At 43.2% G+C, this 18,450-nt stretch overlaps 2 protein-coding genes across 5 annotated transcripts; one reads left to right on the forward strand and one right to left on the reverse strand.

Annotated features, from left to right (window-relative positions):
- The first annotated feature begins 764 nt into the window (after window positions 1-764).
- On the forward strand, window positions 765-11,238 carry Dsh (Segment polarity protein dishevelled). Of its 4 annotated transcripts, none has more exons than XM_076822678.1 (10): window positions 768-1,355; window positions 2,118-2,187; window positions 2,637-2,889; window positions 3,041-3,223; window positions 3,523-3,733; window positions 3,864-3,992; window positions 4,091-4,305; window positions 4,985-5,476; window positions 5,552-5,800; window positions 9,401-11,238. In XM_076822678.1, the coding sequence occupies exons 1-10, from the start codon at window positions 1,195-1,197 to the stop codon at window positions 9,439-9,441; spliced, it is 2,004 nt and encodes a 667-aa protein (XP_076678793.1). In that variant the 5' UTR covers window positions 768-1,194; the 3' UTR covers window positions 9,442-11,238. The 4 variants fall into 4 exon arrangements, with proteins under 4 accessions (XP_076678795.1, XP_076678793.1, XP_076678792.1 ...); XM_076822679.1 differs by lacking the exon at window positions 9,401-11,238 and adding an exon at window positions 7,050-8,358 and having other exon boundaries at window positions 769-1,355; XM_076822680.1 differs by lacking the exon at window positions 9,401-11,238 and having other exon boundaries at window positions 765-1,355; window positions 3,137-3,223; window positions 5,552-8,358.
- On the reverse strand, window positions 11,233-18,204 carry LOC143374508 (neprilysin-4). The gene is made up of 15 exons (XM_076822674.1): window positions 17,378-18,204; window positions 17,099-17,295; window positions 16,743-16,888; window positions 15,555-15,703; window positions 15,225-15,487; window positions 14,886-15,143; window positions 14,590-14,792; window positions 14,344-14,523; window positions 14,061-14,272; window positions 13,765-13,987; window positions 13,522-13,698; window positions 13,252-13,414; window positions 12,905-13,114; window positions 12,720-12,826; window positions 11,233-12,100 (listed from the first exon to the last, which is right to left on the reverse strand). The coding sequence occupies exons 1-15, from the start codon at window positions 17,482-17,484 to the stop codon at window positions 11,825-11,827; spliced, it is 2,871 nt and encodes a 956-aa protein (XP_076678789.1). The 5' UTR covers window positions 17,485-18,204; the 3' UTR covers window positions 11,233-11,824.
- Window positions 18,205-18,450: the final 246 nt, after the last annotated feature.

An 18,450-nucleotide genomic window follows, 5' to 3' on the forward strand; every position in this document is an offset into this window, starting at 1 on the left:
ATGAGCTTCTATGGAACGTACTATAATTTCATTTCAACCATTTTATGTTTAAAGAAGAGAGACTGGAGTTGGGCATTATAAATTGCACTTATTCGAATGAAATATACATTACTCGTTGATAATAGCTAATTCTTAATTCAACAGAAAGAATAATTATTAGGGATGAGTTTCTCGAAGCGTCGAAACCTCGAAACCCAAGACCCTTTCGAGTTTCAAGAATTCGAAACTTTTTTCGTGGTCCGAAACTCTCGAAACCCAATTAAAAAAATTATAAAATCAATATTGTTTCATTCTTGTTTGTAATTTTTAATAGATATTCGTGGAAAAATTTTGTTCGCTTCAGTTCTTAAGAGCAAGATACTCCACTTACAAAACAGAGTCAGCACTTCGAGTTTCGGAGCCTTACAAACTTTCAGATTCGAGTTTCGAGAATTTCGAAATTTCCTTCGAACCCGCTCCTAATAATTATCAATAACCTCCTCTGTTATATCTACTACACTCGTACTTACATCTCACACAGAACTGCCGTACGTTGCCAAGTACTCGATCATTGCGGAGAAAAGATCTCGGAGTGGGATCAAAGTTGGCGCATTCTCGGGAGAAAGAATTATTAACCACATATTTAATTGGTAGAACACTGCGATCTAATAACCCCACGCCTTACCATTTTTCAAACAGTGAGCGCAGCGCTCAAGTGGATTTCGGAAGCCCTCCGCCATCTTGGACAATGGAGCAGCAATGCCATCTGACGAGGGCAGCGGCGAATGGCCGAAAGGGTGTAAAAATCAGTCCCGAGATTGTCTTTCTATCTTCGTTCGTTTCCGATTCTCTGGAGCGTACTGTCGAAGAGTGTCGAGCCGACCGTCGCGAGTGTGTGTAATGTCGACGAGAATGTTGACGTTTAATTCATCTAGTCGGGAGGAAGGAGTACGTGCTGAGCGTGTATCGTGAATAAAATGTGAACGGCCTCCTCGTAGCTAAGCTGTACGCGCTCGTGATAATGCTGCGCGCGACAGGATTCACGTAAGCACACGGGCTTCATGAACGAACAATCGCAGTACGCGCGAGGGCTTTGGCTCGAACTGTGACGCGCCATATTGGTTCAAGAAGAATTGTTCATAGTTAGTGGGGCTTTGGGTGAATCAAGTTTTATTTGCAAATGTACGCGTAGGGGAACGCGAGCCATAAGCGACGATGGAAGAGACTAAAATCATTTACCACATCGACGACGAGGAAACCCCGTACCTGGTGAAGCTCACCATATCACCGGAGAGGGTCACTCTCGCTGACTTCAAAAATGTCTTGAATCGGCCGAATTACAAGTATTTCTTTAAATCGATGGACGATGATTTCGGGTGAGTGTCACGCCGATACGCATGTCCTATGGCCACAGTTCTGCCCCGTACGTCTGGCTGGATTACGATCGCCGATTCACACCGTCGGTCGGGCCTTTATCTATCATCTTCGGCAGCGAGTCAATGCCCCGCGATTTAAAACAGTATCCGCTTTCCTAATAGAGCCACATTTCCACAGTAATCCCCCTCGTAATGTATTTCTGACAGTCGATTTGTATCCACCTATCGGGGACTTTAAACGCTAATACAATCGCCGTATCGTATTTTTATACCGGGGATGCTATACCCCTGTAGCTGGATACTACTTCGCATACTGCTATTTCGAATGCTAAGTATTATTGATGGGGAATGCCAAATTCAGCGGAAATAAAGCAGTACTTTAACCCCTTCCTGTATAATTTACTCTTTTATTCTACAGCAAGTTTATTGCTGGAGATATGACACTGGAATTAGAGGAAAAATGTAATAGGAGTTGAATATTTCTGTTAGATCCTACCCAGGTCTATGTAGGTTTCTTTTAAATATGCTTCTTGTACTTGTATTTTCAGTCTGTGTATATCAGCTTGTATTCATCTTATGGGAACTGTAAACACTGATAGAATCAATTATATTTACATTAAAATGTACCTGGCTTATATACTCTGTATTGTTTACATTCTTTAGCAGCTCTATGAACTGCCCCAATTTAGCTCAATTAACTCCAGTGTTTACTTTCTTATTCCTAATTAATCGGTATACTAAGACTCCTTATCTCTCCAACAGTGTGGTGAAAGAAGAAATTGTAGACGACGATGCCCACCTTCCCTGTTTCAATGGACGTGTTGTCTCTTGGGTAAGATTCTTAAATACATTATTATAAACTTTGATAAACGTTTTACTTGATTACTTTGGCAATATTATGGCAAGCATGATTCTACGTGAAACATCAATAATATGTGAAATATATTTGACACTATTCATTCAATGATATTCATTTTGGGAGTAATTAATAATAATTAATGACTGTTAATATAAGTTTTCTGACTACCTGTCTCCGTAAAAAGGGAAATCAATTTTAATCACAAAGCACGTACAATATAATCAATTTATTGCACTGTATCATTAGGGAAACTGAAATATAATTTAAAGGACTCAGCTTTATAATTGTTTTAGTATCGTTTTATAATGATTGTAGAAATATAGATTGTGAGGCAGGTACTCCATCAGCGTTCTAGAAAATGTAAGTTAGGTTTGAAAGAAATACAGAGCCTGTAATAAAGAAATAAATCTGTTCGTCAATAGCTGGTGTCTGCCGAAGGCAGTAATGTCTCAGATGGTGCATCGCAATGCACAGATTCAGTAGCGCACAGCGAGGCGAAGCATGATCGCGTCGATCATGTAACACCTGGCCATACAAACCGTGGCCCGCCACCACTGTCACACGATGACACCTTAACTGAAACTGAAAGTATTATTAGTAGTCGGCAGGGGCATCATTTGCATAAAAGTTCAAGACACCATTCGGATAAATATGAGAAATATAACAAATATAATGGTACGTGTTTTTAACTCTGTTGACCTATCTCTAGCTGTTAAAAGTTGTACTATCCCTTTCACCATTCCTTCAACTTCTCTGTCGGAAATGATGATGATGAAAAGCAAGTCTCTGTTATCTAAATACTGTTCTCATTTGTTTATTGACTCAGGACTTCGTATAAACGGTCATTCAAAGCACAGATCAGGCCACGGTTATGAGACTGCTTCTATTTTAAGTTCAGATTTAGAAACGACAACATTTTTAGAATCAGATGACGATGCGAGTAGCCGCATAACATCGACAACAGGCAGACATACCAATATGAGTAGTACAGTTGACAGAGCTACCTTAGGTAAAGCCATGGTGCGAAGCTAACCGTTTGACTGCCGAGCAGCGTGATCGCGCTTCTGTTTTATGTGGAGAAGTCCCAGATAGGGCCTCGATAGGTCCACCAATGATACGATTAACTTTTGCAGTAATTATCAAAACATGACTAAGTTTCATTGAATCAAAGGTTCTTCTTTCCCTTCGCGACGAGAGGCAGCAAAACTGCGATTGCGCTGCTTGATACTTTCGGCACTCAAACGGTTAAACTTTGTCTTTCGTCAGGAAGACAAAGACTTGGATGCAACATTTATACTTGTGTATTAGATCGGCGTAGACCACAGAGGAGACGACGTCACAGATTACCACCCATGTCTCGAACGTCATCTTTTAGCAGTATCACAGACAGTACAATGTCTTTAAATATAATAACAGTGTCCTTGAATATGGACACTGTGAATTTCCTTGGAATTAGTATCGTCGGTCAAAGTAACAAGGGTGGGGATGGTGGAATCTATGTTGGTTCAATAATGAAAGGGTACGTGTTCCACTGCATTGATACACTCTAAAAACGGCTCTGTATGATAAACTATTAGAACAGAGTGCATGCCGAAAATACATGTATCGCGAACACCAGGCTGATGCTTTGATTGTGCAAATTTGTACAGGGGAGCTGTTGCTTTGGATGGTCGAATAGAACCTGGTGACATGATCCTTCAGGTAAATGACATTAACTTCGAGAACATGTCTAATGACGAGGCAGTTAGAGTACTACGCGAAGTGGTTCAGAAACCAGGGTATGTTTGAATTGATTGGCACTTCACATTTCCTAATCATCATGGGATGTCTAGGGAGCATAAAATTGCCTCATCACGAATATGTGTGTGTCTTTCAGACCGATCAAATTAGTAGTTGCAAAGTGCTGGGATCCTAATCCAAAAGGTTATTTCACAATACCACGTACCGAACCTGTACGACCGATAGATCCAGGTGCTTGGGTAGCACATACGGCTGCTATAAGGGGTGAAGGTTTTCCTCCACGCCCACCAAGTGCCACAACTTTAACGTCAACATCCAGCAGCCTTGCGAGCACACTGCCTGATACAGAAAGTGAGTTTTTATATCTATCACATAGACGTATAGAAACTCACGAATTGTCCATTCTATTAACTAGGGGTGGGTTCGAAGCTAATTTTCAAACTCTCCAAACTCGAATTCCAAAAGTTTGTAACTGGCTTCGAAACTCTCGAAACTTGAAGTGCTGAGTCTGCTCTGTAAGTGGAATATCTTGCTTTAAGAACCAAAGTGAACAAAATTTTTGAAAAACAGTTCAACAAAAATTTCATATTATTTAAAAAATATTCACTGATTTTATACTTTTTCTTATCTGGCTTTCGAGAGTTTCGAATCACGAAAAAGGTATAAAATTTCAAATTCCCGGAACTCGAAAGTTTCTTGGGCTTCGACGCTTCGAGAAACCCATCCCTGGTATTAACTCTTTCGCTACGGCGGAGCTGGCCAAAACCCGCTACCGCTGTAAGGGAGAGCGAGCTGCAAGTGTGCACTGCACCGGGGTCGGAGCTTGTGCCTATTATTTAAATTGTTCAACAAGAAAATTCAATCGCGCGACTAACAATTACGGTAACAGTCCGTACGCAGCGGTAGCCTCGGTGGCTGTATGAAGGGATAGATCGAAGAGTGGCTACCGTGGCGGTCTTTCGTAGCGAAAGGGTGAAGAAGAAATCAATATATACCCCAAAAATGTTATGCTATTGAACATTTTTATCAGGACCACTAGAAGAGCTTCACCTTACTGTGAATACCGATATGCCGACAGTAGTGCGGGCAATGGCTCGGCCAGACTCAGGGTTAGAAATTCGTGATCGTATGTGGCTTAAGATAACAATACCAAATGCATTTATTGGAGCGGATGTGGTAGATTGGCTTCATAATCACGTGGAAGGATTTATTGATCGCCGGGATGCAAGGAAATATGCGTCCCTCATGCTGAAAGCTGGTTTCATTAGGCATACAGTGAATAAGATAACATTCTCCGAGCAATGTTATTATATATTCGGCGACCTGTGCTCAGCCATGAGTAGCATGAAGCTAGACTGCGACACAGTCGGACCACTACCTCCGCCAAATGCCTGGGACATGCCTTATTCAGGAACATACGCGCCCCATTCCGCAACTGGTTACAGTCCAATGCCGTTTAATTTCACTAATGAGCCAACTGTTTACGGCTATCACCGAGAAGAAAGTGTTCATAGCGGTTCAGGTGAGGGTCGTTAATTACGGCGCGATTAGCGCCGTGCAAATGGAGTGTACGTCTGAAAATGATGTGTTTTAACAGGGGGTAGTAGCGCAGGTAGCGAGCACATTTGCAAAGAACCTATCCACGATTTGAAGTCCTGCTCTTCGGCATCCGAGTCCGAGTTGCATATCCCGTCGGTGCCAACTATGCCCAGTAAGAATTCTGGCAATGGGAATGGCTCGAATGGGAAGAGGTCTAATGGTAGTCGCAGTCGTTCCAGTGGTTCTGAACAGTCTGTGCAGACAGGGACTGGTTCAGGGAATCAGCAGAACCAACAAGACTTATCTGGTAGTAGACAGTCATTTCGCATTGCGATGGGAAATCCTTGTGAATTCTTTGTTGATGTTATGTAGATGCTGGTGTTGTAAATAGATGAGTTATAAATTTGAAGAAAGATATATAATTTGAACGTTTTGAATGAATACTTTGAAACATATTTTCTTTTTATTCCGTTTTTAACGAAACACGAGATATCCCGCGTATTCACGTGGATAATTTATGTACGCCCGTTTATTTTACTCTATACTACTTTCATTCGTTCTCTTTTTCATAACACCAATATCAAACAAACGTATACGTTCTGGTTAGTGCATGTTGTTTGGCGTTTACATGCGACATTTCAAAGTATTTATTCGCTGCCCTATTCGATTTACTTTTCAGGTTTATGTAATTTTGTACTTGAAATTTTAACGATTTTATTTATACATGTTGTCTCAACTTTGCATTCCATCTTGTACTATGTACTTTACTATAGTGGTACCTTTAAAGTTCGTTTTTACTGAATATACTTTATATTCGTTAAAGTATTTGCATGTAACGCGTAAATGTACATACTAATACGATTCAGAGAGGTCGCATCAAAATGTACCGTTTAAATTCAACAAAGAGTAAAGCAGGCATTTTTTATGTCGTAATAATAGCATTTAAATTTCGATTCCTCCTTCTTAGACTTTCAATAGTTCTCGTAGCAGTTGATGCTGATTCATTTTATCGCAGTTGCTTTCTTATTATTTGACCAGTAAGAATTTGAGAAAAGAACAAGCTAGTCGTAATTGTGTACCCATTTTTGAAGTAATGTTTCGGAAGCCATCATTCGTAATAGAGCTTTTATATAAGCCCGTACGTTTGAACGAATTAAAAGCAAAGTTGTACAATTACACCTTGCTGTGAGATAGATGAATCTACAAATGTTTTGCATGTGATATGCAATTGACGTGCTAAGAGTTAGCATACAGGCAGCAATAACGAAACTTAGTACAATTATTACGAAGGAAGAACTCAGTATTTAATTCTCGATATATACGTACACTGTAATGCACGCTTCATTATAAATATTACTATGGTGTAATTGTTGATGTAAAGCACGAATCGCACAAGAAGTAGAGCACAAGCATGGTCATGTAAATAACACAGTTTATGTCGAGGAATTTACGTAATGAACATCGCGACAAGTTGCTAAATACTGCATGTAAATTATATCTTATTTTACAAAAAGGTACGTATTTTTATTAATATTTTTCCATTGCTTGCGTTCTAGGATTGTCTACGACAATGGGGCAGCTATTTCTTTAAAATCGAGAGGATGTTGTTTCAAAATGTTAAACGATTCACTAATGATTGCTTTACAGATGCATTTTTATTAGACGATCCTCTGCGAGAAGGGAAGAGTATATGTACAAAGGAAATACACAATAAAAGCGTTATTGTGTATGGGGCAATTGTTGGTGAATCATTTAAGTCACATAGTCCGCGCGTAAAGGACATTTCTAATTGTATTCCTACTAATTCAAGTTATTATTTGGATGAAAGAAATTGTTTACAATTATGTTATGTGGTACTGCATCACAGGTTCGACAATATGTAAATAGAACAAATTATGCTCATATTAAATGTGCCATCTTATCAGTGTTAGAGAATACTGAGAAAAAAAAACTGCGACATATATAATTTATATACATGCTTTCCAGGTGTATGCATTTCTTATTGTTTACGTTCATTGATGTCATCTTACCTACAATACGAATAACTTCTGCATCTCACATAAGCTTATTTAATTTCAACGAACTTCGTCACATTTAATTGCGTCTTGCCGTTGCGTTTATTATATAAATTTTTATTTAGCATAACTTGTTGTATCTAACTAACGTTCTTTCTTTTTTATAAAATGCCGTTAGGAAATAACTGCATTCGGTGCACATAATATTCATTGGCGTCATAAAGATATAAGGCTACTTCAAATATGGCGCAATGTTTGTTCCAAACATCTCGTATTATTTTTTATATAAAAAAAAAAACAAACAAAGAAGCATTCGACATTGCTTTTCGTATCGATTTTATTATTTTTTATATTGCCAGGAACGACGGTTTCCAATTACTCTCTTACTATTTATAAAGTATATAATCTAGTGGATATTATCGATATCTTTTTATATAATAACATGCAGCCATGTTTGAAAATTTAAATGTGCGCAATTTTCCAAGGCGAAAAGTAAATCTTCTGGTTCTCTTCCTTCGGTATCGTAGCACTAACAATAAATAGAAAGTTCTTGTATTACGACTGTAGAGAGTAGCATAACGATATCACGTGTAGGAAAACGATTTTTCTTCTTCAGTTCGCTAAGTACTCGACAAGTAGGTGTATGTTAAAAGTTCCATTGGGAAATTGCGCACTATCGTTTAATTATTAATTTCAACGGACGTTTTCGTTTCGATAAAATGATCATGTAATTCGATATTTAAGAAAGTAGTTATGCAAACTGATTTATCAATACCATTATGATACGAACCATTATATATATATACATATATATATTATTCTGTAAAATATATACATATTTTATGTTGCAGACAGGTTGTACAGTATGTCTGAGAGGCGCAACACCTGCGTTTGCTAAACGACGGGAGCTGAATTGCCGCGAATTGTACTGAAAGGGGAAATGAGAGGGGCGCAAGTCTTGTGACTCCCAGGCATACTAAAAATTTGGTTTATTTTATTTTATATTTATTGTGCCGCTCTAAAAGGACCTGCTGCTTTCTGTCTAACGTACAAACGACTCAATTCCCTTTGCAACTTACGTTGTGCGCATGTGGATTACACCGTGTCAAAGACGTAATCGAGTCATTTTTGTGCCTTGTGCTGCGCTGACGGTTGATGCAGAGCGGCGTATGCACGAGGAAACTCACACACAGACTAGCGATTTGGACAACAATAGCAGAGACAATATCTGTGAGTGTATTTTATTTTGCCACAATGAGCGATCCTATCAGTCGCCATTTCTCTTCAGTATCTTTCTTTTAATCTGATACATTAGAGAGTAATATCGTAAACATCTGCCATCGACATAGAGTAATTACTATTGTTGTTACCATTATTATTACGAGAAGTTCTGTTCACTTAGCCGGACGTTGACTTTCTTTCCTTACTTTGTCGCCACCAAGTAAAAACTGCTCCCTTACGTTAGGTACAGCCGGAGAAACCGTTCATTCATATCTTTAGCATTGTCTACGCTCCGAGATAAAGCCGACTAACACGTTGAAATGCATCTTCAAACCTGTTTCGAGACTCTCGCACACTAATGCCTGTTTAAAGCGTGCACACAGCATCGTACCGAGCATCGTATCTGTACAAATGCGAATGCGCTCCCACATGATTTAGTAGTAGAACATTTGACTCGTATGTATTTTAAATAGTTCTGCAATGCCCCTGCATAAATCACACACAAGGCGAGCACGTAGTCCCGTGCCTGTGTAGATGCAAATCCCCCTTACCTTGGCAATTGCATTTGCGACTCTCGCCGATACACTCCCAGGCATAGTACGTCCTTTTAGTGCAGCTAACCGGAGGCCATGCTTGAAGCTGAAACATAAGACGACGTTTCTCTTTTCCAGATGAAGAGGACATTCTGGAGTACCAGTTTCTGCATAAGTGAAGACATTCGTTAACGCAATACGTATACGTAACGGTGGTAATAGGAGTTGAACAGGAAGTTAAGGTATATTTCCACTTGACTGTTAATTAGGGTGGACGGAAGTAGCACACGCGAAACATATATTTATATATTTAAAATAGGCCAATTTTGATAAAACGTCATAGAAGGTAAAGAATCTAAACTCTCGTATAATTTGTAATGGCTATACATAATAGGATTAAGGCCATCGAGTTTTTCACGTGGTATTTAATATCACGCCAGGGAGCGTCTGTGCACGCAATCTGCATAAATTACGAATGTCAAAGAACGACGCCGGGGAAAGCGTGCTTCTTTAAATGCAGGGTGCATGCAGATTGGAGGAAAGCTCATCGTCAAGCTCGACACATGTATTTTTAATTTAACGCGCCGTAACGTACACTTCAGCGATACCCTTGGTTCTTTTCTTACCGTTAACGTTATTCCGCGACGAAGCTCTATTACTCGTCGCGGTAATACTTCCCGCGCAATTTGTCGACCTTTCGAAAACGGACCTCTTAGATAAGTCGTGAGAGTTTCCTTCGTTTCAACGAGCAGAGAATCCCACGCGGAATTCAACTCTACTATCAATTACACCGTAATGAGAATACGGGTAAACGAACATCAAATCTACGAGGCGTAGAAAGCTACGTTTTCGCGCGTATTAATTAAGACAAGGAAAGGGTACGGCGAAAGTGTTGGTAGCATGGAAGGGTATTTACGAAAATTCCTGATTTATTAGTACAACTTGCGACTGCAGATACGTCTCTTGTAAACCCTATGGAAATTAATTAGTATGAAGCATACTGTATGATTGTCGAACGTATTCTTTCAGTGTTGTGCTTCGAAAAAGAAAATTCACCTTCCTGTAATTACGAATAGATTCTATCTCGAGATCACTTTTATCATCCTCCTGTTGGTCCGGACTGCGAGTACCGAATTTTGCTTTATACTAAGTAATCGAAGAACGAGATACATGTACGATTTTATTTTTACTACTCATCCACTCGATTACTCGACACGAAAGGCAATACGTAAATAAATTGTAAAGATAGGATTGTATAATTGGTGAAACCTTCTATCCCCCGGTTCTGTGTGCAAGTTCACGTGAAGAAGTGCGAGTTGTATGTTCACCCCCTCACAGGAACCGATCGCAACCTCGGCGAGTCAATAAGGATGGAATCAAAGTCCATCCGCGGGAGACTCGCTCGAGGCGTTCTGACTGAAGTATTTTAATGTCATTATAGAGTACCATAGTACAAGACGACGAGATAGTCAATCGATATCGCGTTTACAACCGACAGTTCGTTTCTTGTATTTTTTACCCCTGCGAGAAACTTTTTCGTACTTTTTTACCGCACGGTGTCGTCGATACACCCTATACATCCGCGAGGTTCAACGAATCTGTTGTTCCATTTATAATAACGCGAGATTTGTAAAAAAAAAAGAAAGGAAAGGAAAGGAAGACGACGACGAAAAATGGAGGAGCAGAGAAGTGACGCATTTACTTGGCCCAACAATAAAACGAGACGTTCACGCGTGCGTTTCGTGTGCCAGGCTAAATGTCGACGCGGTTTTCTTTCGAATTTTCGACGAATGTAAAACGTGAACGTTTCTATCCATAGTATGTATGGCTACGTGGATGTAACGAGTGTTCGCGAGGCTCAGATTATTCCGCGAGATCAGGTAAAATACGATGCGTAAGTTATAGAACGACGAAAAAGAATTCAATACATGTAGTAGTGTGTGGATATACAGGGAAATAGATTGTAAAGATTTTTATGACTGTCTGAAATTATTATTATTATTACTGTGTCTTGGGTACGTCTTACAATTTCAATGAACGATTTAAACAGCGCAGCTGTTTCAACATCTACGGAGGCTCTTATGCTAACCGAAGTAATCACGATTATTATTTCATTCATTGCTACGCAAGATCTTTTGTTAGTACAAGTCGCCCCGCTAGTACATTCCCATGCACGTTGCTCCTTAAACGATAGTTTACAACACGACGAGCGTTATTCCCATTGTTCCCTTGGTTCATAGACCTCCTCCGCGTTACCCTCTAATTAGCGAATAATGATATGTCATTTATTTCATTTGCGTCAAAGATCGTAGCAAGGCAGACGCTCTACGGCATTAACTATCGTTAAAAGCATAAGGATTATAGTTTCAGGTTCAAACGAACGTTTGATAACACTCTTTAGCAACGTGGAGATTAACTCCAACGACCACGCTTCCACTATCTTGACGTTGCTCGCCAAATTGACGGGAAGGCGATGTAGTACCAATATTTCTCTATCACGTTGTCCCATTTCAACGCGAGGACGCACTCGATTCACGATCGACGTGGCGAGCACTCTGTTCGTCACCAAACCGAGCATTTGTTGACGGGATTCATGGATGCACCCACCGGGCAATTAAATACTTCCGCGAAGTCCTTGGAGTTCGATAAAGTGCCAATCACGCGAAACTTGCCAGGCGAGTGGACAGCGGTTTTCAGCTTGTTCCTGGTCGCTTCCGGCCTCATCGAGCCACACCACACTTGGGCGAAGTTCAGGAAGAACAATTGCTTTCCGGTCGCGTTGAATCCGGGCAGAGTCTCGTCAGCGTCTCCATTCAAGCGTAACCACCTCTCGTAGGCCTGTGGAAAAAGAAACAGATTGAATCTATGAGAGATTAAATAGTTTAACTAATCCTTTGAAATTGCAATGAATTATTCTGATCACTAGACAGTTCGTTGATATTAAGATAAAGTGTTGATCGCACTACGTTTTCCTTAAGGGGAAGCCACTTTGAAAATAAAGGCTACTTTCAAGCCATTCTCTTATAATGAAATGTAACTTGAAATGGAACTCTGAAAATACATATATTCAACTAATATTTTATGCTCCTATATTGAAACAATTTTGAGCAGTATGGCCACAACGTACGATGACGTTAGGCACTGCAAAAGGAATATGAAACGAGTGGTCGCGTAACTTTCCAATGTGCGCTCTGAAATGAAAAATTCGACGAAAACAAATTTCAAAGTGGCTCTCCCTCTTAAGTTTCAAGAGGAATAAGTGCTTCGCAATACATTCGTGAAATTAATTATAATTTCTGAACTTTTCAAGCAGAACTTTTTCACCGAACTGTTAGTGTAACTGTAACTACGCGCCAGGAGTTATCAAGGAAAACCGTAAGCTATTAAAATAAAAGCTTATCACTCCCACCAGCATATAGAATCGCAAATAGGTGGGTACTTACGAAGGAACACTTACCCGAAAGGCCTGCTTGATGCCGCCATTATCCGCAATATTCTCGCCCTGTGTGTTGATCCCATCTATTTGCATCCCGACTTCGCTCACGGTGTAGCGGCTATATTGGTCTGAAAGATTAAATAGTTTTCTAGGTTGCGAGCGAAAGTTTCGGGGAGCAACTGATGTGCACGAAGCGCGTCCATTACCGATAAGGCACTGGGCTCGCTGGTGAAAGCCATAAATAGCCTCGTCCTTCCACCATCTATGTAGATTACCATCCTTATCGAACAGCCTTCCCTTATCGTCGAACCCGTGTGTGATCTCGTGGCCGATCACAACGCCGATCCCTCCGTAATTCAAGCTCCGTGGAAAGTATCTGTGATAAAACGGCGGCTGTAGTATCCCGGCTGGAAACACTGAGGGTGGAAAGATGCAGTTTAACAATTAATCGATCCTCCCATTGGCAACTTAGCAAGAAAATGGTAACGCAGAATCGGCGCAGGGATCAATCGTTCCCTATACTTTCTGCTCGGGTAGCGAGAGGTAAACTGACTTATCCGATTCTTGCTGCGACTGTAGTAAGCATTCACGACTGCCGGCGCAGTGTTCCAAAGGGTTTTGTTCACAGGACTGCCAAGGCGATCCTGCTCCACCCTGGTCAGATGCTGCAGGATGTTCAGCGTGTTCTCGAAGTATTTGTCTGGGCGAATAACGACCTGGAATTTCACCAGAAATTAGGTATGTTTGTACAACGGCTGCGTTTATCGAGTTATCTAATCTACCCGGGGGAAGCGGGGCGCAGATAGCCAACTTTCTGTCTTACATCCTTGTACCGCTCGTTCAGTAGCTCGGCTTGTAAAATGAAGTCAGGGTAGCCGATTCTTAACAGCATAGCGTTCACCTTCTCTGTAGCCAGTTCTTTCGTCTCGTCGTCGATCCAGGAGGTTTGATTCAGCAGTTCCCTGAAGGATCGTTGTATCTGGCGCGTCATGGCCAGAGTCTGCATAGAAGAGGATGATGATTTAGCAGGTTAAAGGAACGTAGGTTTAGAAGAAAGGTTCCTCACATCGTTCTTGCTCTTCTCGTCGAAGTATTTCTTCACGAACATGGAGCCAACAGCCATGCCCATATTGGAGTTCACCTGGGCAACGCAATTCTTCCATCTGGACGGTGCTTGCTCCCTGCCGAACAGGATGTAGTAAAACTTCTGCTTAGCCTCCTGGAATCGATCGTCCAAGTTGTTCACTCTGTGCCTGACGAATCGCCATAGAAGATAATTCGCGATGGTTCTGCGAATAGAGAATCTGTTAAGAACTCTTCAAGAGAAACGTGCTATTATAAAAGTTTCATCCGAAATTCTACCGTGGGCTGGTCTTCGAGAGCAGATTCACCAGATCCTGGATATACTGCAACGCATAGACAACGACTGGCTCAGAAATATTCGTCGGTCGTGCTAGGACGATCGTCAGATACCGATGCCAATTTATCTGCGGCACCAGAGACCTCAGCTCTCCGATGCTCATTCTCTGATAGAGCTCCGAGACGTTCCTTCTCTCGTCAGGGGAGGACGTGATCTGCAAAGCGCGAAGTCGAAACAAGGTCAGAGAACTACCGAAAGTAAAATAGCGGGCTATCAGGCACGTACCTTAGCGAGCTTCGTCTCAAATTCGATCAGTTCGTTGGCGTCAATGGTGGCGTTTTTCAAGGACGCACCCAGCAGGGTCGCGATTTTTATTAAATAATTCTTGTAGGCCTTCAGGTATATCGTATTCGACGGCTGAAGGAAGTAGTCCCTCGTGGGAAGACCCAGCGATGTCTGATCAAACTGTAATTCGAAAAGGGAAGGAAACCGAGATCTCTATGCGAGTCTGAAGCGCCTTCAAGCTCTTACCTGTATAACGTATTGCTCGCTGTTCTTGATATCCGGTGCAACCCACTCGGAGATAAGAATATCGTTGTTGTATAGTCGTAACTGAGCGACCAAGAGGAGCCAGTCGAATTTCTCCGGGTCCCAGTCGGGCCTCAAGATCGGCCACCCCCCCAATTCGTCCAGGAGCTGTATAAGCGGCCGCTCCATGCGTTGCTCCAAGATCTCTAGCCACATTTCACGCGTTAAAACGCTTCGAAAGCCCCATGGTTAAACTTACAATCGTTCGATTGCAAGGAGAGGTGTCCACTCGAATTTACCGTAATTCATGCAGCTCTGGAACAGATGCTTCGTCTTCACGGTCGCGTCGTCTTTGTTCAACTTCAACTGCCTGGGTATGGGGTCCTCTAGTAGCTCCTTCAGCACAGAGTCCAACGATTCCCTGATCATCTCGAAGGTGTCGTAGGCCGCTTTATCTTTCGGTATGGGATTGTGCCTGGCCCAGTTACCGCAGGCGTACTGATAAAAGTCCTCACACGGATCAGCGCCCCTGTCCATGTACTTGAGCATGATTTTTGCTGCGGCGAATATCTGTTTCTTAAAAAGCGTATGAGCAGAAATTACGCAGAGCGACTACAGGGACAGCGCGCCAAGTATACCTTGAGCCTCCCTGATGGCCCAGGCGTGCCCTTCGCCCTTCCAGAACGCGTGGAACTCAGGGCTGGCCTCCTCGTCGCTTTGCTCGTCCGCGATCGGCAAGCTGCTGTCCGAGTCCTCGACGGAGATCGAGTGCCTGCCACCCTGCTCGCCTTCGTCGGACTCGTCCTGAGAACGCTCCTCCGTGTCGTCGTATTTCCCATTGGACAGCCTCGAGCGCAGCTCTTCTTCGCTCTTCCGAGTGTCGTAGGTGTGATCACCGTACCTGAGGAACAGAAGCTTCAAGGAGCGGGGAAGCTTCCATAGATTTCAATGATCCTGGTGCTACTAACTCTCGGTAATCGTTATTCTGAATTTCGGAGTTCTCCTTGACCTCTTCAGCGTCCACCTCGGGGTAGTAATCCTCCAGGTAGTTGTCCAAATCTTCGTCGGTGCTCCGGTCGTCTGTTCTCCCAGCGACGTAGTCGTTCGACTGCTGCACCTGCAGGAGACACTCGTTTGAGGACCTTGGTTCGCATGCTTCTTCTTTTTATTATTTGTAACTTTTTGCAGAAAAGAAGTGATTTAGCGAGGCTTGAGAGGTGTAATGGTTTCGAGGAAGGAATCGAATTGCGTGCTAAGAGATGCAAGAGGACATTTTTGTCTTCTCCGAAGCGCTCCTCTGCCCAAGTCACTGGAGATTGATACGTCAATTTCAATTGCCCTTGTACGACATGAGAGGATTGGCAGTGGGACGATCGATATTTATACAGTGCACCAGTAACACTAATTTGATGTTGATTAACGCTAATTAACGTTACTGCGCACGATACTCGTTACCCGAAGTGTCTTGTCTCCCACTGAAGTGTTTTCGCTAAATTGCTACATAGATGAGAATTACGCTGGTTAGCGATGCGATAATTTTATTCGATAAATTTATGATAATCGGATCAACGACTCCTTCCATATAGGCTTTCTTTTCGTTGAAATTCTCGATACTAGTATTTCAAAGCTCCGTTACCAACAACACTCGAGCTGCAGAAACAAGCTGCTTAACACCTTCCTAACGCTATAATCTTTAAAGCATTCTCACAGGACGATCTTATAACACGTCCAACCTGAAACAAAGGGGTTGATTTTGATACAGGACCGAAATAAGAAGATCAGAACGTCGCTCACACGTCTTCGTCCTCGTTCGCGCTGCGACCACCTCTCGCGATTACTGCCACCCGACCTGAGAAGATCGGTTCGCACATAAAATCCTGGAGGATCCAGTGTTCAGCTCAGGCTTGAAGCCACGAAGCGAGGAAGACGCAGGACTATCCTGAAAACGGTGGTGGTTCTCTTCGAGACGAGGACCACTCGCGCGCCCTTGGTGCTCATTCGAAGCTAAACGATCGTGAAGACTCGAGAAGGAACTTTGGTTTGGTGCGAAGAGGAAGGAAGAAAGGTAAAGGATAAGAAGCACGAAGAGAAGAGACGGCTAGCTACAGCGCGTTTCAGTGTGGATTCGCTTTGAGCTTTGCTTGTGGACAATGTACCCCGTCGAGTTCTCTCTTGCGTCGTTGGAGCTGCTGCGGCGGAGGGAGCGTTTCTACCGGCACGTAGCTTGTTTTCATTCCAGATATAAGGATTCTGTCCTCCTCCTCTTCTTCGCCGGCCCGCTCAGTCTCGGTGCGGCTGGTCGCTGATAACAGAATTCGTATCAATAACGCGCCACCCCTCCCCCGTTCCTTCGATCCACCAGCGCGCTCGATACCCCCGATATCTACAGTACAGTTTTCTTTTCGCTTTTTTTTATATCTGTGATCCGACGATCGTGCATTAATTGTCTATCACGATTCGCGGTTCACCGCGCTGGTCGTCTAGTCGCCGAATAAAACGGAGCGAGACTTACGCGGAAATGTGTCCTCGGCCCTCTCGTCCTGCCTTCGGGTCGCGTGGATCAGATAGGTGCGGTGATACGGTGACTTGCCGATGACCTGCGATCGCGACAGAGCGATGAAGATTATAGTGATCGGCAGTAAGACGGCCGGGATCAGAAGCATCAGCTTGACGCGAAACCGCCAAGTGTCGTTTCCTCCCATGCACCACCTGCGTGGACCGAAATCCCACCGGGTCCCGTTTATTGCGTAACGACTAATTCATAGAGGAGCATCCTGGACTTGTTACGAACTTGAGTCGACCTGTCTCCTTGTTGATGGCCAGCCTGCAGGAGGGGCACGGGCCGCCGCTGAAGAAGTCGTCGTCGTTGTACTGATTCAAACTACTTCCACCCCTCATCTTCTCTGAAAGCAAGTCGGGCCCCGGGTCCTCTCAGTCTCCGTCAGCTTGCTCTACCTCATCGCGGTAGCCAGTCGCGAAGAAGATCGAGCGAGATCGAGCCTCGGACCTTCCTGGCCACCCGTCGCTGGTCGCTCGCGCGGCACGTAGTTCGCGGGATTTTACATCGCCCGTCACTGGACCAACTGGAGAACGATCACTCGCGGCGCTCCTATGCCCGAGGGGAAGCCGATCGATCGGTGGAACCGAACCCGACAGGCCTCGACTGCGATCTCGGAGCACACCGCTACCCAAATGCTAGCACCGCGCCCGTCGAGAGGAACAGACTGATACTATTGTGCGCCAGCGATCTCGGCACGGCGAATGTTAATGTAACATTGCGCGCTACGGGCAAATTAGCCCCCGGCGACATTCGTACGGGAGTAATTTACATATGTAACGTCGGCGGCGAACGGCAATGGCGATGGTAACAACAATCGAGGCGGAGGCTCTGTACGTGCACGCACACCGCGAGAGGCATTTTACGCGCTCCTTACGTCCAGTTACTCGTCAATCGACCCTAATAACTTGCAGTTATCGTTCAATAACGCGTCGCGCTGTTTTACATTCTACACGTGACCCTCCGACGTTATTAAGTCTTTTCTCATCGCCAGCACCGATTGCCGTCCAAGACGTAGGAACTTCAAAAGGCCAACGAGCAATCGTCTCCCGCGCTACTTCCGATTTTTCGCCCGTCACGTACCCTCAATTGCCCGTTCACCGATGTAACGCGTGCGCTCGAGGTCCCTTTCCGCGATTACGTCCGGTCCCATCGTTTAGGAGATCCCCGGCAGAATCGCGGAAACCAACGGGAAAGCTTACGCTAATGCGGTTAATTACATTAATATAATTTTATAGAAGTATGAGAATTCTTTGCTTTCCACATGCTCTTCACGTGTGGTCCGCGAAAGAGTTATATGTATTATA

This window comes from Andrena cerasifolii, chromosome 11 (genome assembly GCF_050908995.1).
Source record: "Andrena cerasifolii isolate SP2316 chromosome 11, iyAndCera1_principal, whole genome shotgun sequence".
NCBI lineage: Eukaryota > Metazoa > Arthropoda > Insecta > Hymenoptera > Andrenidae > Andrena > Andrena cerasifolii.